General features: G+C 40.5%; 3 protein-coding genes across 3 annotated transcripts in view; 1 reads left to right on the top strand and 2 right to left on the bottom strand.

Annotated features, from left to right (window-relative positions):
• LOC116670570 (cdc42 effector protein 3) overlaps nt 1-335 on the bottom strand; it is a 5,552-nt gene extending 5,217 nt beyond the window's left edge. The window contains exon 1 of the mRNA XM_032501150.1: nt 1-335. This exon is cut by the window's left edge and continues 129 nt beyond it. The gene's annotated coding sequence lies outside the window, so the exon portion shown is untranslated.
• dnajc17 (DnaJ (Hsp40) homolog, subfamily C, member 17) overlaps nt 1-8,331 on the top strand; it is a 32,786-nt gene extending 24,455 nt beyond the window's left edge. Inside the window, exon 11 of the mRNA XM_032501147.1 lies at nt 8,040-8,331. Within this exon, the coding sequence (XP_032357038.1) occupies nt 8,040-8,165 (126 nt within the window). The 3' untranslated portion in view covers nt 8,166-8,331. The remainder of the gene's footprint in view (nt 1-8,039) is intronic.
• Nucleotides 8,332-11,883: 3,552 nt separating this feature from the next.
• Nucleotides 11,884-13,651, bottom strand: gchfr (GTP cyclohydrolase I feedback regulator). The gene is made up of 3 exons (XM_032501153.1): nt 13,390-13,651; nt 12,753-12,847; nt 11,884-12,088 (listed from the first exon to the last, which is right to left on the bottom strand). The coding sequence occupies exons 1-3, from the start codon at nt 13,585-13,587 to the stop codon at nt 11,959-11,961; spliced, it is 423 nt and encodes a 140-aa protein (XP_032357044.1). The 5' UTR covers nt 13,588-13,651; the 3' UTR covers nt 11,884-11,958.
• Nucleotides 13,652-25,344: the final 11,693 nt, after the last annotated feature.

The raw sequence follows: 25,344 nt of genomic DNA, 5'->3' as shown, positions 1-25,344 counted from the left end.
AGCCAGGTGAGGTCAGAGTACAAGGGCTTCTCTTCAAAAAAGAATTCTTAGTTTATGTCTAAGAGTCATCCCACAGTAGAATGGTTGCCAGCCATCAGATGATATCATCCTGATTGCCATGTGAGTTGGCCTTTTAGTCATAAGTGTTAAAGTAAGTCCTACTGGTTGGTTTGCTGCACCCAATTACCTGCCCGAGAGTGGGTGCAAAACAGGAGCTGCTGATTTAATTCCTGCAAAATTGCGAAATGTGGGAGAAACTATGGTGCACAACTCCTTTACAAGAGCTGTTTGTGAAGAGAGGAAGAGTAAAAGAGGTTGAGTTTGATTAGGTTAGTGAGTGTAGAGCAGGTTGAGTTTGTGTGTGTGTTTTGTAGAGTGTGCGCTTATGTCTAAAAGGAAGTCCTAGTCAGTGAGCAAACGGGTCAGTCACTCAGAGGAGGGGTTAACTGATTTCTAATCTCAATGTCATTGTCCGTGTGCTCTACTGATTTCCTGGTTTCCTTCCTGCTGTTGGCATGTCTAAAGCCCCAGAGTCAAGCCCACTCCACAGGCCCTTCTGCCTGACTGGAGGCCTATAGCTTCTCTATGTTATCAAAGCACACTATGACACACAGACATGTATGTACAGGCACGCTGGGTTGCACAAGAGAGATAACTTGTTGCATTTCCAATTCTCACGCCTCCAGCATGTTGTCTTTGCTTTTGGAATGCTATAGCAACACAGGAATGGAAATTGTGTCAGAGCAGCAAACGTTTTTTTTTTTTTATGCGCTATGCAATTTGTTTGTATTACAAATGGCAGGGTTAAAGCATTTTGTTGTGCTCTCACAGGCAGCAATTGTTACTTTCGTTGATCATGCCCTTTTGTTTGTGTATTGGTTTGGAAAGATTATTTTTTTAACCATATAATCTTCTGCAACCTGTGTAATTGTTTTAAGGAGAATATATTAAAACCAACACGCCAGCACGTTGTATAAGGAACATTGTGTTCCAGCAGAAAGGACACTGCTGTGGATCCCTCTGTCCAGAATCTCAATGCTTCTCCTTGTTCACTAAAAATGCATGGTAGAAGGAAATGGAAAAATCATTTTTCACTACTCCAGTCCTTTTAATTTGATCCAATAAACAATAGGCCTGCCGCCTGATCCTCACTCATTCTCCTGCTCTGTGCACTAGCGCCAGAGCAGCCTGCAAGACCAGACACAATTACTCACGCAAATGAAATTATCATAACATTTACTCAATAATGAAACAGAACATTTTTGAACATTTCTCTTTCCCCATCCTTCTTCCACCTACAACCATAAAGCTGCTTTCATGCTAGAAGACAATTAGGGTGAAGAGCCAGTGTTTGTACGCGATATTAGAATGACCTCACAAGACCTTCAGTCTTACCAGGGTTGGGCTCACTCTTGTGTTGTCATGCTATGTAGCCTTTGGGCTTATGTGTTTAGGCCTAGCTGGATTTCTGTGTGAGCCTCTTTTCTAAGGCCTGACCATAGTGGGCAGTGTGGTTTGATGCAGCTATGCTGGGCCTAAATTCTGGGATGCTGCATGTTTTTGTTGTTGCAGGATCAAAAGTGTTTCCAGATATTGCTTTGGCTGGCGCTAGAAGCCCAAACTGAGGCTTTGGTGGATATTCTTCTGGCCCTTTTGTTGTGTGTTCTCCAGCTTCTGCTTGATCACGACCCTCAGACAGCCAGCACTTAGACAAGATTTATAACAAGAACTGTCTTGATTCTTTTATATGAACAACATATTTTGATAATTTAATAATAATAATAAAATAATATCATGGGACATAATGTACTTTGATATAATTCAACTTGTAGTTCATCCATTACACAGAGTATGTAAGGACAAGAGACAGTCAATTCCGTGCTTGAAATTGGGAAGTAATTGAAATAATGTAGTCCATGACTCTATCTGTCTCTGATAGTTTCTAGCAGCTACTCTTTGTAATACCCTTTCATCAGTCCTGGTGAGAATACTCATCCCGACAGTTGTCGTCACTGTTTGTCTCCAAAGTTATGACTCAATGATGAGCTTTTTTGAATGCGCTCCAACAAAAACTGTCTGGCTGCTGAGAGGAAGTGCAGACTCTCTGTTGCATGACTGCCACATGACAGCGACACCAGTCAAAGTCCAGGTGGTTTGCTATTGAATTCTAAGTGCAGACTCATTAACACATGACAAAGCAAGTAAAGTCACGTAAGGTCCAACACAGTAAAGGGATAATTGGCTAGATAATTAATGGAGAAACATTGGTGAAAAATACTATTATTATTAAAATAATAATTCCACACTTAATTATTTACATGTAGGTTTCAAACGTAAATGCGTGATGCCTGGTTTATTGCTTTCTAGCACCATCCCACAATGTTAACCATTTACAAATGAGCTGAGGACTTTGTACTACAATCGACTTAAAGCAAGAAATCACAGCATCTGTTTATCTACCTGAGATGTATTATGGTTTTAGGGGAGTTCTGGTGGGCAATGGGTGTAAAATGCATACTACAGAGCTGTAGGGTCTTGCGTTATCTTTATTGTCCAATATAAGCAAAATTTCCCCTTCCAGAAAATCGTTATTGCCATTTTGTGCTATTATACAGATAAAACTTGTATTTGTTTTTATCTTTGTGTTACGCCTACACACTTATTAAATGTATTTTGTGTTTAGAGCTGTTAAGAGAGTAGTTTTTGCAGGATTGAGTTGAAGAATGCAATGTACATAAGCATAACTCATAACATACTAATTCTTTCCCGTGGATATACTGTAGGTGGTCAGTGTAGGCTAGGAATGTACAGCACTGTCTCCTGGCACTAAATTTGATTAACTATGTAAAGTCATGGTCGGGGTATTTAGATTACTGGAGATATGATGTGAACAGTAAACAGCATGATACATTCAACTTGCTTTTTCTTCTGTACGTTAAATATAAATTGTAAGGATGTTAATATGGGAACCCAAACGTGCATACATGGAGAGCACAGACATTTGAAATGTTATTTCCCCCCATAATGCCTGAGTTCTTTTTGACATCAAGTTTCAGACTGCATTTTTTACCAGTCCTGTGGCCATTTTTGGTTTAATGGTAAATCTGTTGCAATCCAAGGGCTTTTCTCAGAAGGCCAGGATGTGAAAGACATAATTGTGCTTTAACAACGATGCATTGTTAGATATTAAAGAGGCCAAAACCCCCACATCTTCTTATTCTAGGATCCCTGAACTCATCCATCATAAAGAGAAATGCCAGGGCACCAGGAGTTCAGGTCTTTGCTGCCATTTCTCTTTTTCAATGTTTATTTCCTTAGCTTTAACAGTTTCCAAAGGCGCTCTCTATCTCCGTCCAACAGGCTTCTATTCTGTCCAATACCGTGAACATGTACAACCACATGCATGTGGTGCGTGCGCACGCACGCACGCACACACAACACACCACCACACACACACACACACACACACACACACACACACACACACACCACACACACACACACACACACACACACACACACACCACACACACACCACACACACACAACGGCACCTCATGTCCACTGCTGCCTTTCCCCCCCTTACTTTACATTTGAATGCTATGGCTGAATCTAAAAATGAGCTTTGTCTTTTTATCTCAGTGCTTTTGTCACAAGGACTATCTGACTTTAATTTGAGAAAAATAAGACAATATGCCTCTTTTCTATTGCAGCTTGACTTTTTGATTTAAATTTGAATAAAATAGCTGTATTTTACATAAAGGAAATATCTTTCCAAGTACAGTCTAAAGGAGGGGTGTGAATTCTGCAGCTTTTATATACAAAAACTGTCGCAGTCAATGTTTTGTAGATGTATTCACTACATTCTGTTCAGACAGTAAAACTCAACAATATTTGGCTTTTGCTGTTTAATAAAAGGAGGTCTTGTCTTGGAGTTCCATTCAAAAACCAGATGTTCACATCACAGTGCATGTGCATTAAAGGCGTTAAATACAGGAAGTAGATTTGGGCCTTAATCTCTATGTAGTGTTTGTCCTTCACTAACAAAAACAGAATAATAGACCAGACCATTGAGGTTGTATGTCTGTTGAGTCTTATAATGAATGATGATTAATCCTCCACCATTTACAAAGTTTGAGTTTTGTCTACAGAGGAATTTCACCTTGGCTCCAGTGTTGCATGTGCAGTACCTCTGCCTGCTGGCTGTTTGTTTGAGTTAGCATGAGAGTGCCCCCCCCCCTACACACACACACACACACACACACACACACACACACACACACACACAAATTAATTTTAAAATAAGTGTTCGCTTCTCATAAATCACTTACTCCACAAGTCCGTCTCACACACACACATGCACGCCACCACACACACCACGCCACCACACACGCTTCAGATAAATAGTTCCTTGATTAACTTCACCAGAGTGCATTAGAGGTAGAAATGTTAGACTGGACCGCAGAGCAGGCTTGTTAAGAAGCCATTTCTTCCTTTGGCAGCAAAATCTGTAAAGTCTCTTCTTGGCTCAGTGGCCATCTAGTTAGAGATATCTGATGGTGTCATCAATGAGTAATCCAGTTGTGAAATTAGTAACTTCCAGACTGCAAGGTTAAGAGACAATAAGCATGAAATGGTATAGAGTCTAAGAAAAAAGTCACTACAGTGTAGTTTAAGTTTCTTGGATAACAGAATCTGCCAAGAGGCCTCGTTAAACCAAATGTTCTCAGAGTGGTGTTAACTTCAGGCTTTTAGTATTTAACAGTTAAATACTTTGATGGCTTCCTTGTTTAGCCTATTGCTGCAAAAGGATGTTTGTACATATATGTCTCTCTCTCTCTGTCTCCCTTTCAGTTCAATTCAAGTTGCATTATTGGCATCACTGTTGGAAATAACAATATTGCCAAAGCATCAAGGATAATAATGTGAGAATACATACATACATACATACATACATACATACATACATACATACATACATACATACATACATACAATTCAGATTCAACTAAAATATATATCCATATATAATCGGGCTGCCTAAAGCCTTTACACATACCTTTTTAAGTGCATAGAATACTAAGCTATTAAAATAAATATTGTTGATATGATTTTATAAATCATGTTTTAATGTTAAACATTGAATTAAAAGCCCTGTAAATCCTTAGGATTAACGGTCTGTGTGTGGCTACCTTGGTGACTACCTTACATATACGCTATTGAGCCACTTCCACAGATAAGCTGATATATGCTAATATGTTGGATTCATGATAAATTGAAGAAAATCCTTTATAATGTGGTGCCCCACCTGCTGTAACTCTGAGGACCCCCTAAGGGTCCCGGACCCCTTGTTGAAGATCTCTGATCTACCGGAGGACAGGGACATCAGGTGTACTGATCTTTATGTGTATGCAACAAATTAAATAGAAACCTTTTTAAACAAATTTGTGGAGAAACATGAGTGATGTAGGGCATGAGGGGTCACTGAATGGTTTCATGAGTATGAAAATGATGTGAAGAAAACCGTTATTGTTGTTCCGAACCCAGTTAAAACATTTTTGGGAGATTTTCACCTGACGTGACACACACACACACACACACACACACACACACACACACACACACACACACACACACACACACACATACTTACACACACATCTCACACAAACACAGAAATCGGAATGGTGTAATGTGCAGCTGATACGACAACTTGTGCCGGGGTAACACAGTGACCACCTGCACTTTGAGATGCCTCCTGCTGTGTGTGGTAAGGAGTGTGAGAGTGTGTAATACACTGCCTGACTCACAGCACTGGTGGTATTCATGGTGTGTGTGTGTGTGTGTGTTCGTGTGTGTGTGTGTTCGTGTTTGTCTGTCTGTCTGACTACCATCCTAACTCTGCAGTGGCTCTGTGCCCTTCTCTCTTGGCTTAGCACTGGGGCCCATTGTTTGGGTTCTGTGGTTTCCTACTCACCCTGGGCCCCAGTGTTACTGCAACACACACATGCACGCACGCATACATACACACCAAGTGTTAGTTACAGAGTGATGCACTGGCTAAACATGTATGTTTTAAGTTAACACCCCCAGGCGAGGAAACATCCCTCATCCTGAGAAGAAATGCGTCACCCTGTCCATAAAGCACCTGCTAATGCTCCGAATTCCCCTACATTATTAGCCTGGTACAGTCCGCCCTTGAACACACCATGTGGACACTAAGTCGGGACCAATTTTGACTTGAAATGTCTTGCTGCACTTCAGTTTAGTGACCAGTAGAGGGCAGGGCAAAGTGGAGTATTTGCTGAAGAAGAGGGGATTATTCTCACCAGTTTGCTTGTATACTTGCTTTTATCTTGTTGAATTTGAAGATGTAAGAGTTGTTTATATACCTAATGGCGTTTGCGTGATATTTCAGAGTTACGTGTCAGACAAGAGCTTGAGCTCACATTACTGGAATGATAATAGCAGCTTTCCTCCATCCAGGGGCGGAGGGGGGGGCAGGGTAACATCCCCTCTCTTCTTCCTCCATACTTCCCTTATTTCTTTCAGCACATGAATGCTGGAGTCCCCGTGATGTTTTCCAGATGCTCTTTGAGCGCATTGACAAAAACTTACCTCTCCTCCTGAAATCGCTCTCACTGGCCGAGTCCTTCATGGACACACTTACTCACTCTCTTCTGCAGCTCACTGTCTCTTTAAAGAGACACTTCACTGGCCCCGCAGACTTCCTGGATATTATCCTATAAAACAATGGATGCATATGTGTGTGTTATATACCTATAACTATGCACATATAAGCTGTGTGTGTGTGTGTGTCCCGTGTTCCACCCTGCTTGATTACCCCCCCCCCGTAAGTGAATCTCTCGCCATCGTCGTCCAAGCCCTTCAAAGAAATCACACACACAGAGGCCGGGCCACTGCCAGGCTTAATCCCAGGCCTCATTTTGGGGTTTAATGACCTAAGGCAGCGGAATTACCCTGTCACGGTTGCTCTGCGGGCTGCTGCCTCATGCATGTTCACCCTGCCGTCATGCTGATGGTAACTGAGATGAGAGCATCCGTACGAGCCCGCCTCTCCTCCGCTGTGCACCCACAGGCCCTGTCGTGAAAGCAAACATACTGTGGATGGTGACATTGGTGTGTACTGCCCTGAGTCATTGTCATGACATAAAATACAAGCTGTTTGATTTTGCTATGATTCCCTTCTAGTATAATGGCTCACTATAAATGTTCTTTAAATATTGACGGGCCACTACACTGAATTTACACACCTAAATCAGTTTACTTGTGGGGAGTATTACACATCCTGTGAACACTGTAAATGTGATGTATTAGGGTTATCTCGGTTTGCTCTCAGAGACTACTAAAGTTTCTAGTGGTTGCATTTCCACAGCTCTGTGGAGATAGGTCTGGCAAGCGATATTACATTATGTGGAATGTAGGAACCACCAGGGTGGTTGGAGCTTGACTAAAAGTCTAGATCTCTAGCCTCCACTGCTTAGATTTTAATCATTCAATTTTTAATCTGTAACTTCTGAGTCACCCAACTGTATAGAAATGTAGTTCTAAATGGCTGGAGTACCAAGACTAATGCGATGAATAATAAAAGTAGACTTGCAAATAAAATTAATCTGTTGAATTAATCTGTTAAATTATTTTTCTCAATTAATTGATTGTGTGGTCCATGACAGTCAGATGATATTGAAAAATACCCCCTTAATCCAAGCTGATGTCTTCAACTGGTTTGTTTTGTTTGACAAACAATTCAACACATATTTTTGCTTGCTTATCAAAGTAGTAGAAAATGTTCTGCTGCTCAACGTATCTATTAATCAAAAAATTGTTTGTTAATCTCCTTTTAAAATTCACGAATTCTTGCTCAATAACATCTCTGTTACATTTCGTCTGTATTATATGTATATATCATATGCACAGAAATTACACCGATTACTATATGTGCTTTCAGATTATATACAGTCTTTGTATCATTTTTCATGTTAATGTAACCTCTCCACGTCTGTCTGTCTCTCATACAGGGCGCCCTGTCAAATGAGCGCGACTATGAGAGCGTGGTGATGATGAGGATGAGGCAGGCCGCTGAGCGGCAGAAGCTCATAGAACAACTGCAGAGAGAAGATGACGAGGATGCTGCGGGGTCATAGCACAGCAGGACCCAGCTCGGTACCATACCGCAACTATTAAATGAATACCTGTTTTCAGGCTTTAGTTTCATAAAGCCTCTTATGTGGTTTGTAAAAATTTTGTATGCAATACCCTGTGTTGGCAAAAGTATTTTTTAGTAATTAAAAATAAACTTTTTTTTTTTTTTTTTTTCTTCAAATCTGATGTTTTAATTAGAGTGTCATGTCTTTTCCTTCATTAAGAACAAAGAATGACTGAAGGAGAAGAAGTGAGGGCTCCTGCAGTGTGGACGCAGAGGTAGGAGTCCTGATACTCAGGCTACAGGGATGAATCAGTACTGCACACTATCGGGTGTTATCATATTGAATCCTAATGCGTGGATGCCAATGTTTTGGTATGTTGAACTTTTTAAATCTAAATTTATTTGATTAAATTCCCACCTGGTGTTAGTTTTCTGATGATTTTGGCGATTAAAATTTGAAGTCATAAAAAGGAATAAATTGCAATATATCTTAAGACAATGCTCTCTAACACAATCACAAACAGATTGTGCCTCATTATAATATTGTACTGTGGTGCATCTAGAGAGTTTAACTCTAATGAATACACCAGGTCTAATTACTAATTATTTGAGATTTGAGACTCACAGTGAGTATTTAGTAACCAGTGACTGCAGGTTGTAACTGAGCCAGAGTTAGATTGGCCACACATAATCAAAATGGAATAATGATGTCATTTGCGTTTGCCTGGTTAGATCTGACAACTCATTATTATAATTCCCTTATTATTGTAGCCAACTGAGTGCAATGGGACAATCTTTCTTTTCTGTTGTCTGCAGTACATGTTCAGTAACTCTGTGAAATTAGTTGAGAGTTGCAACAATCCAAACCGCAGACCGTGCGATGTGACTACGTGGATGTTAAAACCAGTAATCATGCTGAGATAGGAACAGTAGGTCGGCTTTTGTGGGAATTCTTGTGGCCTCACGTGATGAAAAGTGAACATACTCTGAAGGCCCTCCATGATAGATCTGGTGGTTAAGAAGATTGTTCCCTGCGCTGTGTATACACTATGTCTAATGCTCTACTCCAGACTGAATTGACCTTGTGGACACTTTCAAAGCTGCACAATGCCATTCATTCAGTTTTAGGTTTTTGTTCTGAGGTAGATATGCAATCTAAATGCAAACCATTTATTTCATAATACAACAGGAAGTTGTAGCCAGGTTTTGTTTAGCTTAGCTTAAAGACTGGAATTTCGGGAAAACGGCAAACTTGGTTTAAAAAAAAATCTACCTACAGTACCAGCACCTTTTTAAAGATCACTTATGTTTGTCCGGTTTTTTTTTTTTTTTTTTTTTAAATCTGTTCAAAAACGAAATTATAAGACATTTTGCGATTTGACCTGGTGAGGTACCGAACTATTTATTGGCACGGAGGAGTGACTTTCTGGAGTCTTGTTGTCACCGTGAGGTTGTCAGGCAACTACTGTAGACTCCAGGAACTGCTGCTGCCGCCAGCCAAGAAATTGTCTGGCACGTAACCCCCCGCCCCCATACAACCACATCTGGCTCCGGCTTGAAATGAAAAGGACAGACATGAGAATAGCCTCAATCTTATCTAAAAAAACTGTTGCTTTAGTAACAAGCGAGATAGACTTTCAATGAAATTATTTCTGAACAACTTCTACAATGTGATAACTGCTACATTAAGCATGAACAGTGCATTAACAGCCATTTTTTCCTTCACTCATGATCTGCAATATCATTAGTGAAGGAGAACTGGCTATTAAAGTGTCTGCTTGTTTTTGGGGAAACTTACACACCTTATTGTTTTCTTTTCACACACTTCAGTCCACCCTTGGTCCTGATGCATCATGTCTCAGGCCATGGGCCAGCGTAAATTTAAAACTGCCTCTAGCTTTAAAAACTGTATGTATTCTTTCCCATAATACTGACCACAACAAACTTAAGACATGATTGTTCTAAGCTGTTTCACACGTCTTATGTAACTTATACCTAGAAGATACTCTGCATTGCTTGTTTATACTCTCTGAAGGGACACTCTACCGCTCTGTGACCCACATTAAGTCAACAATTACAGTGCCAAACAGTTGTGGTCACCCTGTGTTTTGTAACAAGGTCTTCTGCCTGTGGAACATCTTACCATCCAAATAGTCTTATTTTTCTGTCCCTCTGGGGACTATGGTGTAATGCTGTGTCTGTGTTTGTGGGCCTGTGTGGCGAGGCTTTCTCCTGTCTTTTTGTTATTTAGGAGCCACATGGCAGCTTTGCACCATCCAACCCAGTCATCCATCTCCCTACCACTCCTGCGCTGCCTCGCCATGGCTCTGTTACACAATGTCCAGCTGTGGAGCAGAGTGGTGTGGTGGGAGACATCTGCTCCTCTCCTCCTGCAAAATCCCCTCATCACATGGTTTTGTTTATGCGTAGCCTTTTTCATATCCCGGCAATGTGAAAAAAAGCCCAGAAACACACAAACTCAGTCCAAATGACAACAGAGGAAATACAATTACAGGAAACACATTCACCACCAACCCTGCCATGAGCCTGCAGTGGCTTGTGCTGCATGCAAACCAGGATGGGAGGATGAGCCTGCAGTATGCTCTGTCCTATCAACAATTACAGCACAGCCTTGGAATCTTTTGTAGTATCTTCCTCCGCCCCATTTTTCTTATTTTGTCCGAGTCAAACATGTCGGTGCATGCAAACAGCTTCTGGAATATCCGTGGTCGCAGAACTGGGAAGCATCAGCACCTTTTGATCTTTAGCGAGGAGGTAGAAGCTAAGTCATGTGTGAGGCAGCTGGACTGGTAAGAGTTTGGCATTGAGTTGGTTGGCAAAGTTTCTGGTTTGTGGGTTAGTGATCCGGGCTGGCCCCAGACGTGCTGGCAGACCTGGGGCTGCACTGAAACCACCCAGTGTTTTGGCTCTCACAGACTGACTGCTGCAATCTGTGTGCCTGCAGTGCTAGTGCCTCATCCCTCCATGCAGAATCCCTGTAAGGTGCCACAGAGCTGCTTTTAAGATGAGATTTGTATGTATGATGTTTATATGTCTGTTTAATGGATTGTCAGAAGAACATGTCCTTTGCAGCAGGATAGCAAATTTTATTTTATTAAGTACACAATCTACATCATTACACCATTTAATCATAAGGATATGATACACTTACAAAAACATCTTTGCGGGGCGGCCTCTAGCTCACCCAGTAAAAGCATTCACCCCACGTTGGCTGAGTCCTGCAGTGTCCTGGGTTCGAATCCGACCTGCAGCCCTTTGCTGCTTGTCATCCCTCCATCTCTCCCCCTTTCATGTTTATCCACTGTCACTTTAATAAAGGGAAAAGCCCCCCAAAAAAATTAAAAACACACTGCTGTAAGTACAACACTATCTAGCATTGTGTTTTATTTATTGGACAGAAAGAGAGAATTGGGTGCAATTAAGTAACAAGTAATAACAGTTAGACTGGCCTTTAATCCCTACATTCCCACTTGGTCCCCTGTAGTAAATAGCAAACAATATGAGCAAAGAGTCCAAAATATTTGAAATTCAGTTCAGGATGCCCTTAAAATTAGTGACATGTCCCCTATTTTATGTAACCTGAAACCTTACGTCTAGGATAATCCAAAAAAAATGTATTTTCACTTGACAAAGGGCTGATTTTGTAGCTGTCAGTGTGTCAAATGCAGAACTTCAAAGTAAAAAACAAAGTAGACAAAGTACTTTAGTACAATCCATTGATCCTTTTAAAGGCTTCTGGAGGCATTTTGATACACTCGCTCCATGAACCATCACTCTGTCTCCTTGTGGAGGCACCACACCAGCGTCTGTCCCACCCCCGTCATTGTCAGCACGCGGAAGCCAATCTGCTCCAGCTTGTCCAACACCACGCGAGGCGGGTCGTCCACATGGTACTCGGAACTAAATGAGCATAAACACAAAGTCATTCTACTTTCAACAGATGTGGGATTTCTGGGTCTTTCAGTAAACTTCGCTGGAAAGAAGAATGCTGTTAATTGTTCTGGTGCTTGTTCACTTCCTTCCACACCTTGGTTCATTTCCCAGCAGCATTTGAATCAGATTGCCAATGACAACACTTCCCTGATCTGTATTCCATCAGCTTGAATGGTTTATTCTAGATCTGCAAAGCAGCAGCCTTCCTCCATGTGACCTGAGCTCAGCTCTATTGTCATACACGATAACTGCCAAAATGAAAGAAACCCCCGTGTTAAGTGCCTAAATATGGAAATATGCCCCGGTGTGAGCACGTTTAAAGAACACCTGGGAGCAGATTCTGCATGTGTGTGTGCAGAGCTCTGCATCTGAGCGGTGCCATTACAGTTTACTGTTCCGTATGTTAGATGGTAGTGGAGAATGTTTCATAAAAAAAGATTTAATCAGGATAAAACATCCTGTGAAATGGAAGTCTAGGTGCTTTTTTGGATGATGTTTTGAATCAACTATGCCTTTCTCGGGTTACTTTCTATCTTCAGATATTGCCCTAATTTGACCAGTTTATGTGCCACATTTACTTTATGTCCACTCTCTGACCATCCCTATGCTCTTCATATACCCCAATACTCACAAATTGTTTCCCAGCATGGTTGTTTTCCTTGCTCCCAGGTAATTCATCACAGTTGCATCAGAATATTCATCTCCCACATTTGTTGGACCATTCTCCTGTAAGAAGTAATATAGTGCATTCACTATACAGCTGATAGTTTGCTCAGTATTAATTGAGAAATAGTTATTTTTACTAAAACAATATCTGCTATTTGTGCTGCAATGATTGCATATAACTGGCTACACCTGCAGCCCTCTGGCAGGTGCAGATTATAATCTCTAGTAACAGACTAAAAATAGATAATAAGATACTCAGAGGCTATAGGTTGCTCTAGTCGCGCAGACAAACAAAATGAACATGCGCAACAAGAGGCCGACAACTGGGCAACATGTGTTATTCATTTAGGGCACCATGGCAAATAAATAAATAAAAAACACACAACCACACGCACGTTGCTTGCTCCGCTTGTAGCCTTGACTGTTTGTTGTTTCCAGCATGCATACTATTACAGGCCACTGCGTAACTATAATCTGCAAGTGGTGACACTGATTGTTTAGTAGTATGCGCTATGTTGCTCTGCCAAATCCCTAAATCTCCCACTCGAGCGCGTCTCTTTTAAATACTCGACACGAGTCATTTACATCTGCGAGATACACACCAATCGGATCTGCGTACTGATGAACATGTAGGGCATCCCTGCTTCCTGGCGGTGGACCGCTATTCCTCTGGGAACGACTGAGGAGACTCCTTCACAGACGCGACAGTCCCCTCTCCAACTCGCGCTTCTGCAGACAGCTCGTTGCAGAATGCGGAAACACCCACCGCGACGGACCAATCGCAGTTCTTCTCTCAGCATCCGTCAACAGCGTTGCTCGCTCAGTGCATGAAGTCTTGCTCAACAAATGTGATCAATTGTTTGTTGACATGAGAAATGGTGGCTAATGTGCATGTACCACAGGTAATGCATTTTATGCAGAGTTCACAGTACATAAGTTCCCTGTAAAATATCATTCTGTAACTGAAGAAAGGAAAGGGTAGCTCGATTGTTTTCACCTGCATTGATGTTGACTAGGCTACTTTGTTAGACTTAAGTGTGCAAAGTGACCGTACAGCTATAGCCAGAAGCATGAAGCGTTTTTCTTTTATTCTAGGCCACATTTACTTGCTTTTTGCAAAGGAATACACCTTTTTGTATGCATTACTCTGCCTATAAGTTCACAAAGATAGGCAATGCATTTGCTTAAAAACTTTATATTTGTGTGCATGCATGTATTACACTAAACCCACACTGAGATTTATTAATTTCCTCCTTAGCACAAAGGTAATGATTTTGGATAAGTCTTGTGACTGAGGCGGGAAATGAAAGACATAGACCCAAGGCAAACAACAATGGTGAAGACTTTGATATAATCAGCAATATGAATATAATGTCCCACTGATGCCAGAGGAGCCTGAGAGACATTATTAGGTTTTGCTCGTCATTGTTGTTGACACAGCTCTGCATTGGGAGAAGGCATGGATGTTGTTTGTTTACTGTAGAGTGTGTCTGCCACGACAATGTCATTTCCATCTCCTGAAAGGATCTAGAGTCTGTGATCTGTATCCCCTTCATTCAGAGGGACACAGGTGTTGGGAGAGGATTGCTGTGAAGATTGCCACCTACTGGCTTCCAAGATCAATGCCATCTGATTTGTGTTGCTTGCCTCTTTGATTTTTTTCACCATATCTTTCACATTGGTCAAAATTTTTTCACATATTAAACATTTAAATTAATAAAAAACAGACACGTTGATTCACAAATGATTGTTTTGGCTTTCAGTAGTCTAAGAAACGATTGAGTTTTCATTAGAATCCTTCGTGGTGTGAAAAAAAGAAAGAGGTGCTCCTCTGGGATGTCTTTTCTTCTGTTTTATTTGTCCCCGCTAACCTGAGACCTTCTTCAGGAAAGAAAACAGGAAAGCAGCAGGGTTGTCACCAAGGCCCCCTCTTGCCAAAAGAACACTCTCTCCAAACATGTTCCTACCCGGGCCACTTCCTGGACTCCCGTGGTGTCTTCCTGCACCCGCTCATCTGCTGCTGGTTATTGGAGTGCAAGGTCACCTCTTCTGTGACCTGTGGTGACAGTGGAGAGCACATCCCTGGTGGGCCCACAGGAAGCAGTTTGTTTTTTTGATGGGGCCTTTGCCTTCACCTTCTCAGCTAAAGTGTGATGGCCTGTTCCTGGAACGCTTTCGTCAAATGAGCGACTAGTGTCATATAAAGAAACTTGTGCAACTAAAGAAATAAAACCTTACAGAGTTCAACATGTGTAAGTACATGTATTTTTGTCTTTAGTCTATAACCATAACAATGTAAATCAAAGCAATACCATAACCGCTATTAATCTGGCTGTACTGTGTAGAGCCCTCAAATAAAGGAAAAATAAAAAGCAAAATCCACCAAAAATACTGCTGAATTCTTATTATATATGATATAATTATTGAAATGAAAGCACAAACTCAAGCTTTTCCTGCAGCAGGTTCAGGAGTGAATAGAATATGTAAAATATAATTCTTACATACTATAATGCTACTATGAAAGTTATTTCCAAACAGGACACACTACTGGTAATTAACATTTGGTATTTAAAATAGAAAGACAAATTATTCTCAATTCAACATAAAATAAACTTTATGACTAGTAATTTCAAATATGCAATACTTCAGAAATGCCACACACATCAAGCTTTCTATAATGTGTCGGATGGAGTTACTTGCTGTGAATGTGTGTGGGTGAAGACCTGCACTGGATAGCTGCGCTGTTAAAGCAATTGCTTTAAATCACTGAGTGGGGACTGAATGGAAATGAATTATACAGCAGGCGGTGTGCGTATATGATGATTTACTGTAGTTGTATGTTGGAGTAATATTCCATTATCCAGCAGATAGATTTAAAACTCTGGAGCAGAGACAACAAGCAGCTCTCTGATAGATTGGCTGTTAGGGTTACATTCTGTATAAGTTTAGATCTGTGTAATTGTGATGAATCACTGTATTGTTGAGCCGTATATTTCTTTATGAGACTTTTGCATTTTTACTCGAGTGTCTGCGTCTGCCTGTGCAGTGCAGTTCCGCTCTGAGGAGCTTCACAGGTCCTCCTCTGCAAAGAGATACAGCACATCATTGACCTTCTTTTCCAGATTACACCCGGCAGCTTACATAATGTGTCTCCAAGCTGCGGAGATATTATCCAGCAGCAAGGTTAAATTATCCTTCCCTCCTCCTCTCTTTGTCTCTTCTTTTTACTTTGCCTCACCTCTCTTCCTACTTTGTCATGCTGCGCCCTCTGATAGCTGATACTGCTGATTTTAGGAATTACACAACACAGCATATCTGTACGTACATTGCTGTGAAGCATTTCAAGCACTGTAACCAGATTAACATTCAGTTTAGAAACACCAGGATGCGGTTTCAGTGGTTGTGCATACTGGAAGGGTTTGTTTAGGGAGGCTTTCTCTCAGTGATTAAGAAAAATGTAATTAGGAGTTGGGAACAACATGTTCTTACACTCTGTGTCTTTTCTCTCATCACCTCGATTCAGAGCTTGATTTTGTGCTAGGAGCATTTCCCTATTGACAACCACAACTAGGGCCGATTGGACTAATAGTAACAGGAAACAACATGATGCGTAATAAACACAGAGGAACAGAGGAGAGCTTTAAGATGGCTTGAATGTATCCTCCATGTAGCCATTTTTGTCACTCAGCATTCCTCATCTGTGTTGCATCCCAGTGAGTTTGACCACAGTAATGTGCATTTAGTAAGACAAATTATTACTACTGCGACAAAGCTGACTCTTGATGTCTTAGTTAGACAGAGAAAAATATACAGAACAATTATCTATAATCTTTGTTAAATGTGAACCATCTACACATACTGTAGGAGTTAGAGCCGGACCAATAAAAGATTTTTAAGGCCGATATTGCTACAAATATTTAGTGATTTAAAAATCCGATATTGCAATATATCGGCCGATATATATTTTAAAAACAAAAGCGCAACAAAACATAAACCGGTTTCCCTAACATTAGTTATTTGTAGTGATAGTAGTGTAATCCTCACTAAAATAATATACTAATGCAGTTTTAAATTAAAGTCTTATTGTCACAACAAAACATAGGAACATCAAAATATAATAAAGTTCTGATAAATAAAATGTATAAAAATTCAAACTTAAGATATGAAACTTAAAGGCCTTTGAACTAAAACACTCATGGTTGAAGGGTGTTTTGTCCGTTTTTATTTTATTTTTTAAATATTAATTTATCGGCCATTATATTATTATTATTATTATTATTTAACTTTTCACCATTCCAAATCCTTAATTATGTGAATTATGTAAATATTGTATAATAACATTCCTTTATGTAAATACCGTACGTATCCAATTCCTTATATTTCTTTATTTCTTGTATTTCTACTCTATTTATAATATTGTGCAACTACAACACAGAGTTTCCCTTCGGGGATCAATAAAGTATTTCTGATTCTGATTCTGATTCTGATCCCAATACCCATAGTTTGGAAAATGCCTAATATCAACCAGTAATAGCCGTCTGGCTCTAATAAGAGTCATTTCAGGTCTTCTCACAAAGCTTCAGAAACAGCTGTTCAAGATAAAATCCTTTATTTATTAGCAAATCAGTGGCTATAAAACCTATGACTAACATTGACATGATTAATTAAATCATAATGTGAACGTTTCTGTTAAGACATTAGGTATTCAGCCTAACTTGTGATTTAAATATCAAACCTCTGATGGAAAGTTTTTTCACTAAAGGCCGCTCTGCTGTTGTAGACTTTCTAAAAAGTCTATCTACTATCTATAAACTATCTCTTTTTAAAGAGCCCAGCCTGACCACCACTTTTCAACTCATTTATTAACTTTTATCTTCTCTCATTATCATATCCTAAAAGGGTTTATTGCCATTTACCCCCTAAAGTCAATCATGTGTTTAAATATCCTGAAAGGTCTTCAAAATGAAGAGAGAATTTGGTGAACGATGATGATACTGGTAAAAATGTATTGCCTTAAATTATGGCTTGAATTTAGAACATTTTACTGTGGTTAAATACACATATTTCTGAAGAATTACTTTTTTTTATATGCAGTAATGCTCCTGTTTTAATAACAATTTTAGATTTGAGGTGTTTTACACATAATAGATTTTTTGGCATTATTTAGAACTGTCAATTTTTTTGTCAATATCTCTGTAAAGTAGTCTGGGAACAGCGAGGATGAAAAGTCTGAAGGAGATGGATCATTGTACAGGGAGAGGAATGACAACATGGATGCATACCGCAAGGACTGAGTCACATCATGATTCTCATCAGGCCTGTGGTTATTATCATGTTTTCTATTATATAATGCAGCATGTGGTTGTTGTTTATGAACAACTCCGGCAGAGGTAATCTGCTCAAGGTATCACTGTAGCTTTATTACACAAGGAATGGTTGCTTCTAGAAAAACAACTACGGCAATGCGCTTGGCAGGAGCAATGGGTCAGCTTGGCTTTATTTAACACGTAACAACAACATCAAGACTGCACAATAGCTGGCCTGGCAGTTTCCCTATATCATACAGGAAGCTCTGACAAGTTTGTTTGGTTTCTCTCTCTCTCTCTCTCTCAATATATATACATACATATATATATATATATATATATATGGCATTAGGTCTTTTTTGTCACACATTTCCTGTCAATGACTTCTGGTGATTACTTGTTGCCGTGGTTACTGTGCTATAGTATAATGCTTAACTCGAACTGATGTGAGGGCTGAAGTGTTTGTGATTTATTAGGACTGTAAAATCCTTAACGAGTGTGCGCCAGCTACAGAAGCAGACATTACATTGTCCAATTCAAAGCCTTAACATGATTTTCCATTTGTAAATCAGGAGATCGTTGAAAAGAAGAGTCTGACTGTCTGCTAAATATCCGGTCGGGGAAAAGACTGCTCTATGAACAGTCTATCCAGATGCATACTGGACTTTAATATTGCAGCCCACAGTTAACATTGTAATCACGGGAGAGAGGGAAACTTCAATAGCTGCTAGGACAGAGAGCGACGGGCGATGAGAGTGAATTATGTGACAATGATGTCATGGTAGTACTGGCTCTGATCAAACTTCCAGCTCACTTTTCTTAGCAGGAAGATTACATTCCAAGTTGCCCGGAACACAGGGTCATTTTACAGCTCAGGACAAGATGTTCCAACAGTCAACTAATTTACTGCTCTTGAAAGCAAAATTAACAGCCTAGAGCTGCAAAAGCTTGTATTTCTAAACTCCCATCTACATCCCAAATGTAGATGAGTTCATGAAAAACACAGCAGAATGCAAAGCTCCATATGGGACATGCCAACATCCTAAAGTGATCCACTCACATCAGTGCTTATATAAGATAAAGAGGATCAGACTTATGTGGAATGCAATTTGGTTTAAGCCGGAAAGAGGAGTGTTGAAGAAAACTCAGACTTTTCCTAGAAGCAGTTAGACGTAGGAGGATGGGGTGAGAGTGAAAACAAAGATGAGAACAAGCCCAGATAAGAAATGGAGGTCTGGATTATATGTTTAGTGTCATTACTCAACTTCCCACTCAGTTTAATACAGTGAGAGATGAAAACAGACTGAGAAATTGGAGTTAAAATGCAACCAGAAATGGCACATAACATGTAATTGTGTGTGCTTGTGTGTAGCAGTGTGGGTGTCCGTGTCTCCCCCGTGACCTCGTGCCTCAGTTGAAGCTTATAATAAAGCAGCAAATTATGAATTAGATAAGTGTCAGTGAGCTATTGGTCTGGGAACACAGCAACCATCCCAACCACACAACATTTAAGAATGTGACTTTTTGCCCTCAACTCCATCCATCATCTTATAAAACCATAACATTTCCACTAAGTTACACATGAAAGTAGGGCCAGCCTTAGCTTTCCTCAAAACCCCAAAATCGTGTTAAACGGTCAGATTCCGGATGCATTCCCTCTTTGGATTCAGACCAGAAGGGAGTAATTTACTTGTTATCTGTCACAACAAGACAATAAAATCACACTGCCAGATGGTAATTTATCGCTGTCCTGTGTCAAAGTGGCATTTTGCATGATTGTGGTGATAGATTGTTTCTAATATAACTTCTTTTTACCGATATGTCTGGGGTTTGCAACATTGTTTGTACATGATTTGTATGTGTCAGCTGTACTTCCAATCACTCTCAGTCTGACCATCCAGTTTGTGATGTGAAGGAGGCAGGTAACGGAGCAAGCAACATTGACATTGTGTCACATCAAAAACAACAACCACAGGCGTTTGACTAACATCAAAGAGACATGGAGATAGAGTTTAGAGACTTCCATTGCTGTAATAAAAATGTTTCTTTCCAAAAGAAATGATTAAATATGTTTTACTTTTATACAAGAGTTTTTGGGGAAAATAAATCTTCATTTTTGAATCCACCGCAAGCACATACAGTACATCGTAATTTTGGTTGATAAGTTCTATCCACAATTTTGCAAATATTATCTTTCAACATTTAGAATTAGCTACATCTTCACAATTAAGAAGGCCTTATTGTATGGATGACACTAAATATTCTGTATATATATACTGTATATAGAAGAGGCGTGTTGGTTGATCTAATTTAACTCAGCGATTGCAGCTGTGTGGGATGGGATTGATTGAGGAGATTTACGTTGTCTACACGGAGAACAGTATTGACAACAAAGACGCTGAAAGACTATTCTTGTTTTTCCCACAACACAAACTTTTGTGAATACACCTTGCAATACCTGAACTACTACAACATGGACGAGCGGGGCCGGCCCGGCGAGGTCATCGAAGCAAGCAGCCATCTTCAGACGCAAAACCATGCAGTGTCTGGGTGTGTCAGTTTAACACAGCACATACCCCTCCAGAGATAGGAAAGACATGCACTCATCCAGGCGAGTTTAGGCTCATCCTTACATTGAATGCAACATTTAGGGAAAACAAGGCAGGGGGATTAATGTTGCGAACTGAGTTAGCCTTTAGTAGCTGTGTGTCTTTGGTACACAAGACCAGGTAAGCTTGGCCCATATATATATATAGTGTTGTTCCTCATATAAGTTGACATATTGTTGTTGGAGGGTTTTGCGTTCCAGCTGTTCATGTTGTATTTTTCATATCAATACAAAGTTGATCACGATGGAGTTTTACTGAGTTTGACTAGGTGTTTCTTTGTGTGTGGAATGCAACAAACATGTATGCCATACACAGTTTAAAGTCAAATCAGCTGATGTCTGATTGACACAATAAAACAAAAGAAGTAAACTGAAAAACAGCTTTAATGTACATGTATTGCCATATTATTGCAGACAGTGGCTGCATTTTAGTATTTGTGAATAAATACTCTAAAAGTATACTGTGTTGGCATGAGTTCCCCGAGTGCTGCAGTGCTGAGACAGGATACATTAACAACTTACAGAGATGTGAGCAAGATTAATACAAGGCGTTAAATTATAGAGTGTTCAAGGAAAGAAGAGCTTGTCTGGGAGCTGTGGCACTGTTGATTCAAAGCCACAGAGACTCCCCTTTCCTCCTCTCCGTCCCTCCATCTCCTCCCCTATCTACTTCATTCCAACCTTTGTCTCCTACAGCTCTGCTTTTCCACTCGCTCCCCCCCCCCCGTCACGGCCTTCACGGGCTGCTTTCCATCTTCTCTTTCGTCTCTGTGCACACAGCCAGCCTGGGGTGAGTGGCTGCTTCTTATTCCATGTCAAAGCCATCCCAACTGGTTCACTGCCTAACGAATCATTTCCTGCAAGATACGGTGAGAAAATCACTTTCAGAGTTTGGAGCAAGCAATCGATGCAGAATGAAGCTCATAGGCTCTCTCCTGTCTGTGGTGGAGCCAGGCACAGTTTGTATACACGTGTGCATACAACCGGTCACACACGCACACAAACCAACACAGAGAGGGCTGATGTTGTGTGGATCTTGTTGTATTCTTTATTTCACAGGCAGCAACTTTGGATCCACGATGCCAAAAACCTAGTTAAAATGTTTTTATCCAAATGAGCATTTGGATATCACGTTTGTCATATTGTAGCATCTTTTCTATCCTTTCCCCTACAAGGAAACACATTTGGGCATATACAGTACATATTGGACAAAACACACTGACAATTATCATATGTATACCTTAATGCAAGCGCACACAGACTTTCTCTGACCTGAAGCACACACATTCACACACAGCATGCTCTCTGTCACGTACCATCTCCTTCTGGGTTTCTGGACCTCCCTGCAGCTAAAGCTGTGTGACTTGGCTGTACATACCGTGGCTCAGAAAACACAGCACCCAGGAGGTAATTTGGTGTGTGTGTGTGTGTGTGTGTAAGTGTGTGTGAGAATGAGGGGAAAAGGCAGCGGTAGAGATATTGCACGCTCTGTGCACTACACAGTATGTTTTTCTCATGAGGGTGGGTGCATTCGTGTGTGCAGCATGTTTGTGTTTGTGCATTTAAAGCACCATTAAACAGGTGGCTCCGTATCACCGTGCAACCAGACCCTGATCCCCTCCTTAGAGGAAACACTCCTACAACTCCCAGGTTCCCTCCTGGCTTTTTTCATTTCTGCACTGTAATAGCATTTGTCTCGCCTTGTCCCGTCAACCCTCCATATACTTTATTTGAACTCCCCCTCTCCTGGCTATGGCTTCCTCTTTGCCCCCTCGGGCTATTTGGCTTGGCAGCGTGCCTGCATTTGTACACATTCTGTCCCACAGTCATCACGGCCATTTGGGAGGACTATTTTCCTTCATGCATGTTCATTATTCTCCCTGAAGTTCCTCCATTTACTCCCCCTCATCCTCCTTGTACAACTCCATTTAACTCCCTTCTCTGGCACCCGGGCAAAGGAATGAGCCAGAAAAAGAACATGCCACATGGAAATCTTTATTTGTTTCCTCCCAACACTCATCTGAAAGAGATGTCACAAGCTTATCTAGAGAATTGGGTAAGATTTGCTGCTCCCCTTCCCACATCAGCGAGGCTTAGATAAAGCAATTTTCTAAAGATATGGGTCTGTTTTGTTGTGCCTTGAAATACCCTATAAATGTCAGATAATAACACACAATTTTCATTGCAAGCTATTTGACCACATCAGATGGCATGTAGCGGCTAAAAAAAACGGTATCCAAGGGATTTCAAATTTCAGTCCACATGCTAAAAAAATGCCAGCAAAAGCCTTGTCGGACTTGTTGCCAGATTCTTGAAAACCATACATATTTCTTCTGCTGGTTCACCATTCTTATATTTCCAAGGTGAGGACCTGCCAAAATGGTACATGCCTCAAGAGTTTTTCTTTCCTTTACCCTTTCAAGTGAGTTACTTCCCTGTACTGTTCCACAAACCCCTGCCTAGTCAATCAACTGTTTTGGCTCCACAGATTCTTGTGCTGGCGTCAAGCTGCACTTGTGTTTAACTGTTTCTACATCCAGTGATAAATGTCCTCGGCCTTTATGGAATGTCATCAATCCAGCTCAGTCATTTCCTCAGTGCGAGTGCACTGTTTCACATGTGTGTTATAGTTGGCATGCTGTGCAACAAGGTCTGCTTACATCTAATTAGCACTCTGACAAATTAACACTCCTTGTGCTAAACATGTCTGCTTTATTACCAATCACAGCATGAATGAGCACAATTCCCAGAAATATGGATGGTGCTGACTCTCCTTATACTGCACTCGTTTCCTGGCTTTGTTGTCTGTTATTTTTCATTCATCTTTTCAGTCTGCTCTTCGTTAAATCCTCCATTTCTAGTGCATTCTGAAGAAACAAAACATTGCAAATCACTGCATTACTGGCGTTACCCGACTGATCAAGTGGTTGTAGATGTCAAAAAGATTCCCAATGCAACAAGGCTGGTTTGATCATTGTACCTCAATACTTTTTAACCTTGTGGAAGTGACATATAGTATATTATCCAAAAATCAATCTGTTAAACTTGTTTTATTGGGTGCTGGCCTCTTGATGCCCTGATCACAGTCTGTGTAAGGTCAGGAGGTAACAAGGGTGAGGCACAGAGATGCTGTTACTCTCGCTCCACCTCTTCTTTTCTATAGCCCTCCCATTTAGCCACCAATCTTTTCTAAATAGGCTAAATTGACATCTGTCTAAATATTGGACTGATAGAAAATACTCCTCTAGGCAATTGAAGACCTTTAATATTAAATTAAATTAAATTAGCTAAAATATTTGTTGTTGCTATAGTAATGTCTACATTGTTTGTGGTATTGTTTATTTATTTTGTTCATTGTGTCTACAATGTCTCGAAAGATCTTAAAATTGATCTTGATGCCTGCGTGTTAGAGTATTAAGTGTTTCATAAAAGCTAAAAAACCATCCAATCATGCCCGGCCACAGGATAATGGTTAACATCACTGTCATGCTATTTGAATCACTGTGGGACCACGCAAGCTTTATGAATAAAGACATGGTCACACAAGTCACCACAGCCATTAGGAAAACAGATGCACTGTGGGATGAAAGCAAGGGACGATTGTTAGTGGTGATTAACATACAGTATGCAGCTCTGTTAGGGATGATTGCAATATGTATGTAGTTGTACTTAATGTAGTTGCTATGCATTGGGATTGTCAAACTAAAATAAAAAAACATGCTGGAACCACAGCATATTTCATTGGGGCTCATTCAAGCTGATATTAGCAAATATCCACCAGGGTCTCCTTATCACCTCCAGGGGGGTTCTTCAGCTTGCCCTGACATTTAACCGTCCTGGACTGAAGGAGTGGGAAAATAATTCATTTGTGATAATTCTGTCCACTTTTAACATCTCAGTATTTTGTCCTCAGCTATGTGAGGTACAGAATATAAAACCTGTAATTAAAGGTTGTTGGGCATTTTCTATTTACATTTAGTTACTAAATAAATGAATAATGAACTACACACCTGGGGGTAATCCCCTCCTGCTCCACACCAACGGTCCTTCACTGACACTAGCTTATGCAGTCCTTGTAGGGTTCAATCTCACAACAGCTCGATCAGTTATTTGATATAGCTGGCTGACAGATCCTCACTGATTGCTTCACAGCGGAATTGGTCAATCACCCAGTCAAACGTTTTGCTAGCTTACCATGGGAAGACACGCTTCCAAGTTCCAACTGTGCTGACTGCCATGCGTTCTTGAAGTTCAGTGGTCATGCAACTTAATTTAAACATTCTTTTTTTTAAACATTGCAAACCAACATAATTCTCCAAAAGTTGAATCAGTGTGAGCGACCCCTTTCACATTAGGCATAGTCATTTGATCTATTGTTAGTATAAAGATATTGATAAGTGCAGCTTTAATATTTTCGTATTAGAAAATCTGAACTTTTTCAGGTAGGGTGCTGTAGGTCCAAAGGTTGGAAAAGACTCGATTATTCCCAGATCCCTGAGTTTCTGAGTTGCTGCATTTTCAAAAACAGTAGTGCACCACAGAGCATTTTCCCATGTCATCCACTTTACTTGATGGAATTGGATATGGCTGAACTGCAGTGTTACAGTAAGTTTACTTTTTCCTGCAAAATCACCTGACGTCCT

The sequence above is a fragment of the Etheostoma spectabile genome, chromosome 20, assembly GCF_008692095.1.
Source record: "Etheostoma spectabile isolate EspeVRDwgs_2016 chromosome 20, UIUC_Espe_1.0, whole genome shotgun sequence".
Taxonomy (NCBI): domain Eukaryota; kingdom Metazoa; phylum Chordata; class Actinopteri; order Perciformes; family Percidae; genus Etheostoma; species Etheostoma spectabile.
This window is presented reverse-complemented; position numbering and strand designations above follow the sequence as displayed.